General features: G+C 34.4%; 1 protein-coding gene across 4 annotated transcripts in view; it reads right to left on the bottom strand.

The window, feature by feature from the left end:
- The window catches only part of NFIB (nuclear factor I B), a 237,431-nt gene that overhangs the window by 61,624 nt on the left and 156,552 nt on the right, over positions 1-19,255 (bottom strand). For all 4 annotated transcript variants that reach the window (XM_090274095.1, XM_090274097.1, XM_090274094.1 and 1 more), the window contains exons 4-6: positions 13,774-13,842; positions 8,227-8,347; positions 5,246-5,364 (exon numbers count right to left, since the gene is read on the bottom strand). In XM_090274095.1, coding sequence (XP_090130221.1) covers positions 5,246-5,364; positions 8,227-8,347; positions 13,774-13,842 — 309 coding nt within the window. The remainder of the gene's footprint in view (positions 1-5,245; positions 5,365-8,226; positions 8,348-13,773; positions 13,843-19,255) is intronic.

Below are 19,255 nucleotides of genomic sequence, written 5' to 3'. Positions count from 1 at the left end.
TATCTATTAATATTCCTTAAATTACTGATCTCTGATTCCAGTTCTGCTTATATGCTACCACACTCTTATTTACTATTATTTATTTCCTATACCTGATTGATCTCCTGATACAAGCCAGCACTAATACTTTCTAGCCACCAGAGTTCCCTTGGGTATTTGGCTTTAATTCATTGGATATTTAATACTATTTCTTATAAAACGCTTACAAAGTGCAAATCAAAATGTAGCACAACATTTAAAGACTATATTACAAATGAGAACACTTGCAAAATGGTCAAAATGTCTAGGGCTTGGACATGTATTAAAACTTCACAAAGACTAGCTGAAGAGACTTATTTATATGACACAACTATAAAACTTTTCTTAAAGTGTTATTCTCTAGCACCTAGAATAACCAAAACAAGATACCTAAATATTGCCTACTGAGGAGTCCAGTATAAACTTTTAACCTACTACTAAAATTGTAAGTACATATCAATACACCACTAAGTAGGGCTAGTGTTTACCAATTTATTGATTTTTGTGCAGTTACTTCTCATAGAGCTTAAAGGTAAGCTAGTTTTCAGGCATATAGATCGTCCCTTCACCATCTGGTTTACATTTTTTATTCTCTGAGAAGCACCTTTTTTCATAAAAGTTAAAAATTATTTTTTTGTTCAGCACTTCAAGGGCTGGGAATTTCATTTATCCATATTTGTGTGCCTAGAAAAATTCCTGGCAAATAACAGGCATTTGATGCTAATTGAGTCCAATTATCTCAAATTCTAAATGTGTAGTAGGAACTAATAAAATATTAGTGCAAAAAAGTCATTTTAAATTTACATTAATCAAAAATTACAAGTTATTTAAATAGTGATCAGACTAGGAAACTGCTAAAATTTCCATTAAAAACCCCAGCTGTATATTACAAATATATTTACCCTATCACTATTTAGCATTAAGTAGAATATTAAATAGCATTTTAGGAGTTCAGACAGAGATAAATCAGTGATTATTAGAATGCAAAGGCGAAGTGAAAATAATAAAAAATTGTTTCAAATTTTCAAGCACAGTTATTAGCATTATTAGTCTTAACTACATTTATTCCCTTGAAAGTAATTTGACAAACCAAGACCTGCCTCTTATTCTTCTCTTTTATCAGAAGTTGCAAAAGTGACTCTACTGATTTCAAGACAAGTACATCAACTAGGAATCGAGTCTCTGAACTGGCTATGGTAGAAAAAAATTAAGGTAGATAAGACCTCATGTGAAATTTTTTCTGGTGTAAGAATAAAAGAAATTTTCAACATGAATATTGAAAAGCTAACCTGGTTCTATTAATCTAAGTATTAAAATTTAAATGATGAAAAACAGTATCCAAAAAAGAAAGTTTCAAGAGGTAAAAGTCAGAATTTTAAGACAGGGTAATTCTTAGAGGACTGAGTAAGAAAAAATATTCTACAATCTAGGAAAGGAATATAAATGTCTATATAAGTCTTCTTAGTGACCCAGCTTTCTTTTTTCTCTTTTCGTCCCTTATCTTTGTACAGAACATAAAATTTAAAAATATTACATAATGTAGATGCTGACAAATGTAATCCCATCAATATTCATCAGAAGAAATTTTAGCAAATCGTACAGATTCCTATGAAATGGTTAACGCTATTAAGTAGTGGTTAGTTTTTAAAGGTTTGTGTCTACATTCTGAAAAATTTTAAATTATAATTCTTTATTAATCAGAAAATTGTAACATTTTTGTTTTGAAAAAACATAAAAATTTAATTGTAATATGCTAAAATAAAAACTTTTTCATCAAACTATTTAAAAATTACATAAAAATTTGTCATTACATGAATCTAGTTTTTATACTAAAATTTTGCCTGATTTTTTTTTTTTTACAAATAATATAGTAATTTGGTTGGATCATATCCCTTATTTTTTTGCCTAATTGGAATAAATATCAATGGTTTGGGTGGGGGTTTCAGATTATAAGTAGAATGCTACAATTTGCCCATAAATTTATTTTTAATTCTCACATTTCAAAAACCAGTTTTGCTAAAGGCTGTGGCAAAAACAGATTTTAACGGGAAGTTAACACAGCAGAATAAGGCATACCCTAGAAATAATAGCAGAATTTAAAGATTTCTGCCAATTACAAACACAAGCACATTTTACTCAACTAATGATTAGTTATTGAGTACCAAGTAGTGCAGGGCTTTGTGGTAGGAACAAGGATAAAACATATACTAAAGCCACTACAATACTGAGTGGTACTCAATATGCCCTTTAGAAAATTCCCTTCATGGCAGGCAAGTGTGTCTAAAAAACATTTGAAGACCAACAAGAAAAACCATGGGTCATTTTACTTTGAAAAAATTTTAAAGGCCATTTTCTAAGAACAAAAGGACTATATTTGCCTTAACAAATTTATAAAGATAGTACTGTACTGCCCTCATTTTTTTTTTCATTGTAGTTGAAGTCTTTTTTCCACAATGGCTTATTGTGCACATTACAAAGTCTTCAGGGTCTTCAGAATTAAAGTGACAGACTTTTTTTAAGCCCACTTGAGAATGGATCATTCTTCCTTTCTCTTAATATAATATGCCTTTATAGACTTCTCCAGTAACTCTAGTCATCTTGACAAAAGAAAATCACCAAGACAATACAATGATTTTACAAAGAACAAGAATGACAGTTTCTCTTCTACTTTTCAAAAATGTTTTATAATATGATTTGAGATTGGCTTTATTCAAAAGGCTGAAAGGGGAATCAATTCTTAAAAGTGACACTCTAAAATAAAGAACACTACACTTCTGATCAACATACCCACTCCCACACATTCATAATGTTATTACCATTAGAATGTTTTCCAGAATGATTTTTTGATGGGGAAAATATGGCTTTGTTTAGAATAAGCTGGCAATGTCAGTAAAACAAGCAATAAAATATAAAAGGTTGAGGATTTTGTTTACATCCTCCTTTCTGAAAGTCTGATAAAAAGTGCCTATTTTTTCTTTCCTTTGCTATTAAGACTGGTGCTCTGTCCATCAATGGTTTATTTATCCAATGGTTAATTGTGCCCCTACTAAGTGTTGTGCATGTTTACTATGTGCTGGTTAGAATAGTAGCCAAAATAGATAAAGTCCCTGACCTCAAAATACAGGCAGATTGAGACAATTCCATAAGTAAATATGTAATATCATATTATGAGTATAAGGTACCATACTGGATGTCAAGAGAGAAAAATAATAAGACCTGATTGAAATTGCATTTAGGCTGGAACTGAATAATGACGAGAGAGAGAGAGAGAGAGAGAGAGAGAGAGAGAGAGAGAGAGAGAGAGAGAGAGAGAGAGAGAGAGAGAGAGAAAGGAAAGAAAGAAAAAGAAAAACACCTTTCCATACAGACTTAGAAGAGGAGCTTCCAGAAAACATGGCTTATATGAACAAAGGTCTTAGGTTCTGTACTCCCAAACATAAACAAAGCAGTGGGCTCAAGTGTTAAGAAGAAGCAGCAGACAGCACCCACTGAGGCTGGAGTGGTGGCCAAAGGACAAAGAGACAACAAGTGGGGCCATTTGGTCATATGAGGAAATTCTGATTTTCTTCTAAGAGGAATGGAAATTTACTAAGGGATGTGAAGCAGGGAAGTAATATGGCATCATTATGTTTTACAGATGATTGTCAATTGCCTGAAGAATACATTGGAAAAGTGTCCTTAGAGTCGAACTCTCCAGCTGATTTCCAAGAATGAGCCCTTAAAATGACCTCTGTCATCTGCCATTACCTCCTTCCACATGCACCGTGCCCAGCCACAGGGTGCACGTGGCCATTCTGAAACTCACTTCTACACGGTGCTGGCCTAATTCCATGCCTCCCCCTTTTTCATGAGCTAAAAATCTCAGCTTATTAAAGGAGACCCATTGGACTCAAAGTTCAATTCCTCTATTAAAATTTTTCACTGTTCTTTAATTTTTCACTATGGCATTCAGTATAAAAATCTGGAGCCGCAAAAATGTGGTCTCAAATAAGGAACTGACTTTGGCTCTTTCCTGCTAAGTTATTTGCCTCCTGAGGTTACTCAACATACAGCTTCCCAACCCTCAGATACACGCACCCAAGTCATGGTCTGAAAACTACTGATAAAGAGTGCTTTTCTTTTACATTTTTAATACAATGCAGAACTTGATTTAAAAGACAATTCTCAAATACATTTTTATGCTGCTGGCCTAAGTCATACTTGCATCCATGCACACATACTAAAAATTGCAGTTACCTAATTTTTCTATTCCCAGGCTTAATAATCTCCCTCTGATTGTGGCCAAAAAGGCATGGGTATATCTGATGAAATACATTTGATTTAATTCAATAAACTAGCAATTTTCAACCTTTTTCACTTCATGGCACACATAAACAAATTACTAAAATTCTGCAGCACGCCAAAAATATACTTTTTGCCAATCTAACAATAACGAAAAAATAATAGGTATAATTTTGATTCATTCACACCAAACGGCTTTTGCTGTGTTGTCTGTTTTCATTTTTATATTTGACAATCTAAGGGAAAAGAGATCAGTGCCCCTGACTAAATAGTCAGGTACTGCATGTTTAAAAATTCTTACAGCAAGCACACTGGTTGAAAATTGCTGCAATGGACTTTAAGGATAACATGGAGCTAAGGCTGAATTCGGAGAGCCAAATAATATCTATTTCTTAAAGTTATGTTTCCTCCCAAAGCTTCCTTAGAACTGGGTCATAGTTTTATCTAGAAAGAATAACCAGGTTGACTCAAATTTTCTTACATTCCACGTTTATTTATTGATCTTGCTGTAACTACTTCTAAAAGGTACTATGGCCTGCTTTGAAGGGGAACTTTCAGTAACTGACACCTGGAAATGCCTTAAAGGTGAGCTCCTCCTTGAAGTACCCCATAAAGAGAAGCAAACTGATCTAAATGAATCAAAACTGTGGTTCTGCCGCAATCCAACCAACTAAGGTAGACAAATCATAATGTATCCCACACATAATTGGGGGCTCTAAAAGATCATTCTGTCTGAAAAGTCCAATAAATATGTAAAACATGGTATTTTTAAAAGTTAACTGACAACATTTGACTTGTACATTTTCTTAAAAATAATTTTACTGCAGTCATTTTTATGAAAAAATATAATCCATGTTGGTTCAATTATGATATTTTGACTAAATGAAACATGAAATGAGCTAACATATTACTCTAATGTCCCTGGAGGCATCTCCTTATTACTCACCTTGATCTCTGTCATGCCATGTTCGACTTCCAGCAGCTGGTGAATTTGGAGAGGGATAAAAGTCTCCTGTAGGACTGGGTTCCATATTTTCATCTATGGATATAGTTTTGGGTCTTTTGCTGTTAAAACACAACAGTAGTTATGTTAATGGATTCCTAATAAGATGCGTAGCAATTCAAAGCATATACTTTGAGAAGATTCTTACTGTGGAAATTTCCATAAACACAATAGTATTTCAAAATCATTTTGAAATAATGGTGAGTATTCAAGACATAAAAAGGGTTAGCACTATTTCCAGTTGTATATATCATTTATCATATTATATTATACAAGCTCCTATCTAACAAATATGATGTTATTACATTTACCTTTGAATGTATTTCCAAAGAAATTTCAGTAGTAAAAAGTGAATTCTTAATGGGATGAATGTACTAATTTTAAAATTGTTATTAAGATTGTACCTGATTCTTATAATTATTATCAATATTAATAATGTTCATTTGCATTGCACTTGTTATTAACAATGTAATCCTTTCATATTAATTCAAAGATGAGGTAATGGAGTGGAGCAGAACTTGAGCTGTGCAGTGGGACTGGCCTAGTATCAAATCTAGGCCACTTACTAATTCTCAGTAGTAGGCTTGTTAACCTTTCTAAACTTAGTTTAATCATCTATAAAATGGAAGCAATAAAATCTAGTTCAAAGGGAAGTGGCTGAGAGGATTAAATGAGTTATATAATGTAAAGCTCTTAGTTAAGTGGATGTCATTTAGAAGATACTTACTAAATAGTAATTATTAGTACTAACCTTATAATTAATAATATTAAAAATTTTATAGTACTTTACCAATTATAAACTATCTCATATAGTCTTCTTTATCTTTTCTGAAAAAGTCAGGTTGCTGATACTTTATTCTTAAGATTAACCATGAAAAAGCAGGCCATTGCCAAATTCAAACCACACAGTATATTGTACTTTTAAAACAATACATTTTATTGAAGAAAACATGGCTCATCTAAGTGAGTATTTAGAGCATAGGTTAAAAAGCCATTTTATAGCACATGCCACATAGCTTCACATACTGCTTCCATATATTCCCACCAATAGCCTATTAAACAGTTAACTGACTATAAAAATGGATATTTCCCCTAAATTAAGAAAGTCCCTATTTACATCTGTGTAGGTAAAAACTAAAAAAGATGTCTTCTAAACTAACTTAATGACGTGAAAAACATAATGCCATAGGATTTCAGAGCTGGGCTTGACCTCAGAAGTCCTACATATATCTCAGTCCTCCCTTTTCTTACATGTGGGGAGACAAATTTAGAGAAATTCAGTGAGTTGCCCAGGGCATGTTAATGGAAGCCATTCAACACAGAGTAATCTGTGCTCTTTCTAAATTTCCTGTTTCCAAAATCTGGAAGCATGTGTATATCTGGGTATACTCTGTGGTTAATACTTGACTCACAGCTCACACAGTGTTAACGTGATGTAGAAAGTGGCAATTTTTACCCACAGTGAGAGAAATAATAGTTCTTTAGTTTCTTCTGATGGTATTCAAGTTAGAAGGTATATTTTTAAAAAACCCTCCTTTAATTTAATTCTCCCATCTGAGTCAGTGGTAAATATGGAAAACTTGAAATGAGAGAGAAAAGATTTTCATAAGGAAGTAATAGAGAAATATTTGACCATTTTTATTCAGAACGAAATAATGTCTGATACTGAATAACCATGAAGAAAGCTCTATGTTGACAACATACTGATCCATCAGACAAAACAAGAAATTACTATTCACATTTTAAATTTAAAAAAACTAAAGCATTTTTAAGATCTCACCATGTCACAGATTACATTAGTGATAACAAACCCAATTATCTTGCTATGCAATCTAACTATATAAAAATAGTTTGACCATAAATGATATAAAATTAAACTTACTTAATAAACATGCAAACGTGCTTAGCCCAATAATTAATTGAAATGCAACTAACTTTCATTATAAAAATAGCACAGGAAAATAATTAGTCAGATGTTTTTATTTTTATAATTACTATTATTTAAATAATGTTTAAAAAGTTAATAATAATAAAACTTTTTTTTCCTGGGATTCATGTATGCCATTATATTTGATTCTGGGTAGATTTAACACTGGCAATGAAATGGGTCTTCATATACTGAAGGTTTAACTACAACAACAACAACAATAAAACTGTACTGTTTATTCACCTTTCCTTCTCATTAACTCAATACTCTCCTATCATTCTATAATAGTGGAACATATCATCATGAAATCCTATGCACAATGACTTTCCAAGCTACTTATTCCTCAATTACATAAGAAACTCTTTTTAAACACAAATTTATAATAAGAAAGTCAAGAGAAAGAAATGAGAATGTCAACAAAGAACTACAAAGCAGAGTAATCTCACTACAGCTCTTTTATAAAAAAGGGTAGTCAAACCAAATCTCACAGTAGGTAATATTTTCATTGGTAACTAATAGTTCACTACATTATTCAGAGAATATCAATTCACTAAAGAACTTGGCAAACTTTGGCCTAGAATAAGGACTTTTACTTTTAAGTTTAAGTAAATGACATATTTACATGTTTCATCGTCCCCAGCCGGGATACGGTATTAGGGTAAAAGTTAGTAGAACGGATCAATCATAAATCAGAGTTCTTTGCCAAGACAATGTCATTTTTAAAGTTGCCAAAAGAATTAGTTAACTTGTAGAATTATAATATATCACAGAACAGGACAAAAATCATATTAATACATTTTAATAGTTCCCTGGTCACACCCTCACCAAAAGTTTTTTAAATGCTTTAAATAAAAATTAATTTAATTTTTAAATGTAAAAATAAATTCTACCAGGAAAGATAAAAAATCTGTGTAAAATCAGCAAAAATTCTTATAAATCTTTGCCTCGTTTCCCCTCTTCTGTATCTCCCTACCTACCTATTTGCAACTTCTCTTACCTGCTTGGTGGAGAAGACAGCGACCTCTGAAGATTGACCCCCGAGTTCATGTCATGATAGTATGGTTGGCTTGGGATTTCTCCAATTGGAAAGTTGACTCCAGTTCCCTGGGTTATGGGTGCTGAGAATTAAAACAAGTGAAACATTGGGAATGACATTTACACTTGTCATCTTTATTCAAATGTAATAATCTAATATTTTCCATGCCTCTGGGCAAGGACAAGGAGAACTCTCTTTACTTTTAAGACTCTAATATCAACCATATGCTGGGGCAGGACTGGAAAACTTCCTCCTGACACCGAAGTTCAAGTCTGGAAAGTCAAGGCATTCAGACTGTAACTATTGATTACCACTTCTCATACTGCAGCCCTCCAACCTTCCTCACTCATTCCTTTGTATTAGCTGTAACTCTCTGTCACCCCGTTAGTCTACAGATGCATCGGAGAAAGCTAACTATGCTCAGCACCAAGCAAGATGCTTTGTACTAAGCTGCCTCTGAAAAACCAAATCATCATTAAATAAATATAAAACAGTTTCATAAATACCAAATATTTTTCTATAATAATATTAACATTAATATACTAGTGGATTAGAAATCATGATTTTGATTATATAAATAATTCTTGTGTTATGATAGATATATAAGTAAAATTTTAAAATATGAAAGAAAGCCAAGTTAATTTTTCCCAAAACAGATATTCAGGCTTCATATGAATAGTAAGTGTAACTTTTCTCAATAATTATGTTTTGTTTTTCAAAAAGTTTTTGTGCTGTCCTGGATGGTGAGGCTCAGTTGGCTGGAGCACAGTCCCACACACCAGAAGGGTGTGGGTTCAATCCCCTGTCCAGCATGCACAGAGGAACCAGTCTCTGTGTGTGTGTGTGTGTGTGTGTGTGTGTGTCTCTTTCTCTCTCCCCTCTCTCTAAAAGCAATAAATAAAAAAAAAGTCCTTCGGTGAGGGGAAAAAAAGTTCTGTGTTACAACTTTATAAGTTATTTAAAATATAAACACGGAGTTTCATGGTTTAAGGTATTATTTTATAAATCAAGAAATCTTTTTGAATTTGCTGATATATTATGAACTGAGATTTTTGTATATTTGTATTGGGTTTTGTACATCAGTTTAATTTAAAACAATTGTTCCTAGATATCTTGAATAGATCTGTGAGGCTGTTGGGTTAGAATGAGTAGTCTTGCGAGACAGCCGTTTAGTTTGAACTTACTCTACCACTTATAAGCTATGTGCCTCCGTTTCCTAAACTATAAAATGAGAATAATAATAACCTACCACCTATGATTATTTTGAGGATGAAATGAGATCAAAAGTGATAAAAGCCCAGCACTGTGCCTGGCGCATAACAGGTGTTCAACGAATGAGTTTCCTTCCTTTTTTGCTTTCTTCCACAAAGGCTAAAGTGGTCAGCAAAGATGGAACAGTTTGAAAACATGCTACAAGCAGATGAAGAGGTATAAATGAACCTACTTGCTGAAACTCTGTTCATTCAACAAGTTATTGATTGTGTCCATTACTGGCAGGTGCTGCAAGGGATACAAAATAATCTAAGATAGTCCTGGTCCTTAAAACATATTGGGCAACAAGGTGGGTTAACAAAACACTCATGAAAACAAACACAAGTATAATGCAGATTATAATGAAACTGCCCAACTTAATGGCATGATAAATAAATGCTGTGGAATTTCAAGGGAAGAAGACCCTAATACAAGCTTGAATGTCCAAGAAATCTGGAAAAGCCACAGCTAGCACCGGACCTTAGAGAAATGTAAGGTTTTGAAGGGAGGTCATTTTAAATAGGGTTTATGTCAGGGGCAAACTCATGGACAGAGACAACGTGCAAGGTGGAGACCGGGCAGGTTGGTGTCAAAGGACAGTACTTAAGAATAGTTTTTATTTCTTCACTTGATTGTACTGAGCCTTCAAAGGCCCTAATGAGAAAAAGTCTGACCTGTGCTGTGGTAACAAAATCCTGGAGCCCTGAGCCTCATTTTAAGAACATAGTTCACGTAATCTTCCTGCCTCTTAACTGTTGAAGTCGAATAGAAAATTCCAAAGGAACCACAGATTTTCAAGGAATTTTTTTCACTGAGAATTTTTTATAAACATTTGAAATGTTCTCACCACCAGTTGAATTGTATTCCAATATCAGGTAGGCCAAGATTAACTTAGAATGTTTTTAAGAAAGTATGATTATGAGGCACATGTTTTAGTGCAGAGAAATGTCAAAAATATATACAATTAAATAAATCACTATACAAGATTAGTCTCAGCCCCCAAATTCTCAAGCTTCGGCTTTCTGTTAGATTGTTCATGTTATATATAATTCATGTTAGCCTCATTTTACACAGAACATTTCTGTATTCAATGTGTAACTGTGCCTCATGGCTTAAATCCTTTGGAAAGCTAAAATGTAGCTGCTTGTTGTGGCTTGAGGTACACCAGAGTTTTAAAAAATGCAAGGTAAGAAATCCCACAATAACCACATGCTCTAAAGTTTATTATTAGAACCTTGTTCTACGTGACATTGGAAAGCAGGGCATGTGACAGAAGGAGGTATTTGAGGGGCTCAGTGAGAGCAAGCAATCTGTCCAGTTCCTATAACAGTAATGGATACAATTTAAATAACTGAGTTACTAACAGGAAACTTGTAGGTTATATCTTATACAAATTATTTGAAATTTGTTAAGCTCATGCAGTATTTAGGCAAAGATCTGTAGTTTCTATGTAACACATAATGCTTGACAGCACAGATTGTTTGACCATAAACATACTAGATATAATTTATAGTAAAATAATAATAAAAATTTTTCAGAATTTTTTTCTGAATTTTGTTCCAGAAGGATTATTTCAGAGTATCAAATCAGCAAAAAAAAACTAATCTGTGTACAAATTTATACATGAGCACTGTAAAATTTTAGTGTGCATTCTGATACCAAATGGGAGTTGATGGGGAAAAAAGTAGATTAATAATAAACATGACCAGATTCTAAAACAGCACACCACAAAATTTACTTAATGACAAAGTGTACTAGACCAGCAAGTCCCGGACAGATACTCCTGTTTAAAAGCCTCTGAGAGAACTTACATTACATGCACAGATCAGCATTAGCACCGCTCCCAGAGAGGGGCAAGAAGCCCAAAAGCTGCAAATCATGGTTAAGAAGCTGCCAATGGCCTCTTAGAAACCAAGCTCCACAGAATCTCAGATTCTAAAGGTTAGAGGTCAACCCTTAATCTCCCTCATTGTTCTCCTCACTCCAAAAGCTGATCTTAAATCAACTTTTAAGATGGAGATAATATCATTCTACAGAAAGATCACTATCCTAAAACTGAATAGCTTCATTAGCTAAAGTCAACATACACATTAGTGGATGATATGATAGTAAAACCCTCAAGGACAGAAACCATTAACATAGTAAACCCTCAAAAAGTCAGAATTTGTGATATACAGCATAAGGGTTGTGCTGAAGTTTATATTTTACTTTAGCAAACCCTTATTTTATAAACAATAAAGTTCAACTATGTAAATAAGATTATAATGTGGATATATTAAAACACTTAGGAGAATAATTTCTCAAGCATTTCAAGAGACCTATTTGCATACAGCGTACAAAATAAATGTTTGCTGGATAAATTAATGAATGAATATAGATAATTAATATACTAATTACAAATCAGTAATGTTTGTTATAACAGATAATGTAAAAACCTCTAAGAAATGACAGGATGAATTAAGAATGAATGAAGTATGTCAAATTTACCTCATTTCCAAACTGCTATAGAAAAGTAATTTTTAATCTATGTTTTGTTTCAAACTCAAATTTTTCAAAATACCACTCTGGGCTTTTAATGGTTCTAATATGTCCTTCCTTCTAGAAGCATCTAGCACAATGTTACCTATGGCGAGGAAATAATTATATTTTCTGACCGATGTCTCTAATGTGCTACTCATAAGAAAGATGAAAATATATCACGGAACTTAGAAAAGTACAAATTTAAACTAATAGTTTCATAATGTCTTGTAACTGCAGCAGCATAGCTTCTCTGCTAAAGAATAAGTATGGAGAAAACACACATGCATACAAATCTTCAAATACTCTCTTCCTTATATGATGCCAGAAAGTGAAATTTAGTCAGGCATGTTCCTTTCCAAATTAAAAAGATCAACATAAAAAACCTTCATATGTCAAAGGCCTTCACACACCACATATGTACTGAACAGAGAAAATGCATAAGATTCATCACCTTCATCAAGGGAGTAAACCACGAGTGATCTCTTCCCCAGAAAACACAAATCCTGGAACTACAGGATTATTAGGTTTTGGCCTACGCTGCCCCCAAGTACCTCACCTATGGCAGAAGTCTTTTGGACATACGTTTATCCACTGGAGAATCATGTCAGAAAGCATAAGTTACTTAAGATCTTAAAAGTTCATGTGTAGAACTCTCTGAGATACATGCTATTTGCACTGACCACTTCAGGAATCTGAACTCTTTGAGAAACTATAGTTCCAAAGATAAAGTTCTTATTCTACTAGCTTGGAGATTCCTTCACTGAGCACAGCTCAAAAGCACTACCTATTCTTGCCCTCAGTAACTCATCCCCCATTTGTTCTTTTGGATCATCATAAATCTTTTTCATGGCCTCTGAATTTGACCCAAGTGAAAAACACAATTTAAACAAGAACCACCATGCCACTACATTATCTGAGTAACTTTGTTCCAAATTGTAAGGTCCTCTATCAAAATGTCAAGTGAAAACACACCCTTCAAAATTACATACAGAAGCCAAATCAGAGAAGAGAGCAAGAAGAAATGAGTCACTTCCTTTAATGTAATCAGTGTATTAAGAGCTACATCTTAGATATATATTTGCACACACTAGTAATAAGTAAAAGAGTTGATTAAGGAAAATTTCTCCTTGCTCAGTTAGCTGGCCAGGTGAAGTTATCCAAGAAACATCTCATTGGCCTGCCAAGATTGGTGTCTCAGGTGAGGTGCTCAGTAAAAACAATTGGATATTGTTTTGGATAACAATGCTTTCTATCTATATCCAACTGCAATCTGCAAAGTTAATTTCTGCATCCCTCTACATGCTGCATGTTATCGTGTATATCCTGTACATCTCCAAGCTCCTACCAAAATGTGAGTAAAATGAAAAAGCACTTATCTACAGGAAACTTATGTGGGTTATTATAACAATACGGAGTACACTTAATTAATCGCACTTCCTTTGATATAAATGACCATCTATGGTCACAGACAGAACAGTGAGTGAAATGAATACCAACAACATGGCAACCAGAACAACCCCCAAATTATTTTTGTTTAAAAAGTTGTGATAATTTAAAAGCAAATATTTTAGAAAATCAGGCAAAACAGATTCACTAATGATTCATCAAAAGGTCAGAGAATTTAAAACTCTGTTTCTCATAATATATGGTTATGCTTCATACTGTAGTTAAGGCTCAAAATGGAAAATATTTTAAATCTTACTGTAAAATTAAATAATAAGAAAACAATTTACTTACTTCTGGATACCCTCACGAGTTCTGATACATTGAAAACTCCAGATTTTACAAAACTATCTTCAAGGTATCCTGAAAATAAACATTAAGGGGGAAAAGATCAACATAAGCAGGAAGTAAATAAATGATTAAACACTAGAATTTGTTCAAATGTTCTTAAACCAAAGGTTAGAACAAAAAAAGTAATCTTACAACAAAAACAAGTAAAAGCAAAACTCTTATGAATACAAACTGGGTCTGTTTAAACTAAAGTAAAAAGTTGAGATGCTAAATAATCTCCTAAGGCAATTTTTTAAAAATGTTTCTAAATGTATAGGGCAATTGCTATATCTTTACCCACCCCCCGCCCCCATAGAGAAGGAACATTCATAAGTGCATTCAGCTTGGTAGCATCTGGTAGACTAAAGTCCATCCGTTTGAAAAAATAAAGAGAGAGAGAGAGAGAGAGAGAGAGAGAAAGGAAAACCACAACCACAATTAGCACCTCGCTGGAATTACTTCAAAGATCTCTTGAAACCACTGTTCTTTCACAAATCCTTCCCTGATTAAAGAAAGTGAGATGCCGTTACCAGAACCCCCACCCTTGTTCCATGCTCATGAATCACACAAAAGCATAACCTGTACATACAGCAACCTATTTCTGTGCACCTTTAATATACCTAACGTGACTGCCTTGCTTTCTCACCCTTGCTACTATTCCCCTAGACTCCCTTTATTTTAAGAACTGACACTTTTTCTTGCAGACAGTGGTGATTCCAGGTATCCAAGAAATGCCATGTGACTCTTCCACGACTTCCATGTACAGGGTCCGCTGTGGCTGTAGCCAACAGTTCAGGCCCCTGGTAAATCAGACCTGTGGTAGCTGGTCGAGCTGTTACCCAGGACTAGAGCTGAGGATGCCCACAAATTCCAGTCATGTCCCCAGTTTCTCATCTGTGTGAAGGAGGTGTAATGAAGGTGAGGAGGAAGAGAATACCTTAGGAAGGAGGAATATGGTTATTCTCTGCTGCCCCATGGAGAGGTTAAAAAGAGTCTGAAAGATCTTCAGAATTAAAATACTAACAGGAAAAAGCTCTAGATTCCAAGAACTGGCAATGTGATTGCATTTAACTTAAAGTCCCAGGGCTAACCAAACGATGAGGCGCTGGTGCTTTAGCAACATGAAGCACTCAAGTTAAAGAGCTGGGATTTGACACTCAACCACCGTTCACCAGTGTGGAATTCTGAACATATTATTAGATTCTTTGGGCCTCAGATCCTTCATTCATAAGCTAGAGATGATAAAATTTCTTACAGGATAGAGTTGTTATAAATAATAAGTGAGATAAAAATATAAAACCCCTAGTAGGCACTGATGACATGTCACCACTAAGTTCAAATTGGCAACAAGAGCAAACAATCACCCATACACTGAATTACACACACTGGGTTCTAGACATTCTCAAATTACTTGCAAATCTGCATGAAGAAATTTTACCAGAACTAAAGTTACCACACCACTTTTTAACCATACACAGCATGAAAAAACAGATAATCATCTAATTATAATATAGAGGGGGGACCCAAAAAATCCAAAACTTATTTATAAAACATTGTTTATTTATTCTTACATGTTTAAACTTCAGTCCCTTCAAAGTACTCTCCATTTGATTCAATACAGCTATCAAGACATTTTTCCACAGTTCACAACAGTTTATGAGCTTGTTGATTTTGATGCCTTTTAGTGCTTCTGCTGTTTTTGTTTGTTTGTTTCGCCTCTTCCAGATCAGCAGAACATTTCCCTTTGAGGACTTTTTTCCTCCAGGGAAACAAACAAAAAAGTCACCCCGGGTGAGATAGGGTGAATAGAGAGGGTGAGGAATGGACGTCATGCCATTTTTGGTCAAAAACTTATAAATAACCCATCATGAAATGGGAAAACCCATTTAAAGTCTTCAAAAAAATTCAATGAAGTCAAACCCTACCTCTCACAACACCACCAGCTGGTACACTGATGCAGATGGGCTCCTAGAACACTCACCTAGCGGGGAAAGCCTGTACTACAAGAGGCCCTCCCCTTGAGAAGATAATTCCAGTTTGAGGGGGTTCCCCCTCATATGCTTCCCTGTTGTGAACTGAGGAGTCATATATGTGTGAATACTGTTTTATAACCACACATCTACCTTCTTTAGAAAAAGAATGAAAGAAAGAGGGAGAAGAAATTATGAGATCCCAGCTGGTAATAAAACTTAGGCCTCATATTAAGTCATTATTGTGAAAAAATATATAACTTTAAGACTCAATGTCCCCATTTGATGTACTTCTGTTTTGAGAAATTCTTACACATTGAGCAATTAATTTTTCACCAGATTGAATTCATTTTATTGATTACTGAGCTACTTTTACATTAGCCAACAAGGTGTTAAAAGACATGAAAACAAAACAAAACAAAACAAAAAGACATTGATTCCCTTTGTGAGGTTGGGGATGAAGACATTTCTAATTTTTTGAACCACTGTAGACTATCATTTTAGACAAAGATTTCTGTTGCTTTTGTTGTTGTTTTAAAGTATAAATTACACTTTCACATATGGTAAATGTAAAATTTTATATAAGGTAAATATATTAAATATGGACTTATTTATATATTATAGTAAACCTCATTTTTCATGACTACAGACAGCTCAGGTACTTAACCGATCAGAAAAGGTTACCTGCCCTCACACCTTTCTCAGGCAGCTCCCTTTTGATCAGAGGCCCTCCTTCTGCACACTCAACTCTCAGTCTTCAGTGACCAGTTCCACCAGCATCCACTCCCCAATCTGCACCTCCATCCTCCACTCCCAACCCCTGTGCCAGCTGCAACCAATTTCTCTCTTCTGTATTCATATAGCACCGAGTTTGTACTTATTTTATACCACTTTGGATGGTCAAATTTTCCAAGTCTTGTATTTCTTACTAGATGATCAACTCCTTTATTTGAAGGAGTGGCTGGGTTTTCATTTATCTCTGTATCTCTCAAACAACTAACTCAGGACCTCTACATACAATAACTACTAACTAAATGCTTATAAAGCAAAATTTTTGAATTCTTTAAAATTCAACTTACTGAAACTGGATCACAAAAGAACACATTAGTAATTTTATAACAGTGTAGACTTAGATGGCTCAAGGTTGAAGAATAACTATATTCAGCCTTGTTATATCCCAGTACTCATTTGCTGAAGGTTTTACTTAGGCTTTTGGGTTAGAATGGAAAAGAGTAGTGATTAGGTTCAGGTTGTATCTCTAACTTTGTTATGTACTAATGTATAACTTTAGGCATTTAGTACAAAATAGATACCAAGGAACTAGAAGTATTTAAAGAATAAGAGTTCAAAAATGTCTATTAAAAAATTGATGAATGAGTGAATAAATGGCGAACTTTTCAGTATATTTATATAAATTACACCATATCAATACATAATAATAACATTTCAAAATGTAGATATCATCTGAAATTTATTTCCTTATTACTCCAATGAGCAGTCAGGGCTCCATCTGCTTCTCAATCATGCCCATTAAGATGCAGTGGCCGTGACCTGTTAGGAGCCTCATAAAGGAGAAAAGTGCTATCAAAAGCTAATCCTACCAGTGGGAAAGGAAGTCATACACAGGTAGATACAATGCCTATTCCATAGAAAAGGGAAGGCAATTCAGAATGTAGCCTGGTATTTCTCCACACACCCCCATCCCCCCATGTTCTAAGGAATTTAAATCTACAAGAAAAATAAAAAGTTATTTTACTAAAACTATGAAAAAAAAAGAAAATATGTCAGAACTGCTTTGGCACCCACTAGACAAAAATGCAACCCTATAGGTCCCACTGGGTTCCACTTCTGCATGAAGCATAATGAGACTCAGAGGATAAGCGGTCATGTTTAGTGACAATGACCGTGTAAAGTGGGGAGGGAATCAAGGAACTGGGCCTGGGATAAGCACCTGAAGCAGGGGGCTGCCAGCTTTCACGCGTGTTTGTACGCAGCGCAGCCTTTACAATGAACAGCCATTACCTAAGATGAGGCAGAATGAATAAAAGTCAACACCTGGATAGTTACTGAGGGTAAGAGTGCTTGCTCACATGATACAAGAAATAATACTTATTTGCAAAATCAGTGGTAGGGGGAAGGGTATCGTGCAGGGGGTCAGGAGCCCTGTGATAATATAAAGGATGACATTCACCAAAGTGCAGTTACTGTTGTAACCTCCAGGCTGCGGGGGCCTCCCAGAAACATGATTTTCATGTTACATAGACCTCTGTGACTCTAAATAGCTGGTACAAAGGCCAAAGATCTTAAAGCAATTTGGAGACATTCATGTAGTAAATCCCCTTTGTCTATCAAAGGAAACAGGAGCATCTTTGAGGCGGAGCAGCTGTTTAATGGTTACAGAGCAATATTACCCAACAGCTTAAGCCAGGAAGCCAAGAGCAACTCGACATTAATGTGATGCTGTATTTACACCACGTGTATGCTTTTTAAAAAGCAAATTGAGTAGGAAATAAAGACCTCTGCAAACTGAAAACTCTCAAAGGCAATATCAAACTATATTATTTTACTTCTTTTTTCATTTTTCTCTAACAAAAGCAACAATAAATCACTACTCAGAAGTTAATATACTATTTAACCCCCTTCACAAACAATAACAGAGGGACACAATGGCATATCTAACTGTTAATATCTCAAATTATAATCAGCACCATTTGAATGTTAAACAACATTTACATAGAAATTCCAAAGGAAGACTGATAACACTCATTTTTATAGTCTACTGTGTTCTGTTCTTGAAATTAAAAATAAATAAGCCACAGAAAGCAGTTATTAAATTCATGAAAGCTGTCTTCAAGTATTTGAAGGACTAGGAATATAGATGGTGGATTAGACTTATTCTGCATAGTTCCAGGAACTGTTTTTTTTGGGTTTTTTTTTTTTTTTTGGCCCAATAAGCAGATCTGTTGTTCAATAAGAAAAGTCCCAAAAAGGAATGGAAAACCTTGCAAAGGTAATAATAACCAACGCATGCCAAGCTACTGTGCTAAGATCTTCAAAAGCATTAATTTATGTAATGCTCACAATTGTCCTACAAGTTGTCATGTTACCATTTTACAGATGACAAAACCTGTGTCTACAGAGGCAGGGATTTTCCAGCTATAGAGGCCTCCATTAGGTTTCAGAATTATCACTTGGTAAGAAATTGTATAAAAGTCCCTCTACACCCCTTTGCAACCTTAGATTCCACTTTTTTACATGGCTGTTCCCTGTTTGTTTTCTTGCACTGGTTTGTAGAAAGAACAGGACACTACGTATCTCACAGACATTTTCTAGCCCTATGGCTCCAATTGTTCACTTCCTTTAACAAAGTATAAAAGGTGCCTAAATTCTTTGCTGTATGGATGCAGAAGGGGAGAGGATAAGAGTATTTTACATTAGCTCTTTGCCAATGTTTGTATAATTTCAGCTACCACAAC

This window comes from Furipterus horrens, unplaced genomic scaffold, assembly GCF_987537825.1.
Source record: "Furipterus horrens unplaced genomic scaffold, mFurHor1.1.pri manual_scaffold_4, whole genome shotgun sequence".
NCBI classification, from domain to species: Eukaryota; Metazoa; Chordata; class Mammalia; order Chiroptera; family Furipteridae; genus Furipterus; species Furipterus horrens.
The sequence above is the reverse complement of the archived record's forward strand: the minus strand, read 5'-3'. Positions and strand labels throughout refer to the sequence as shown.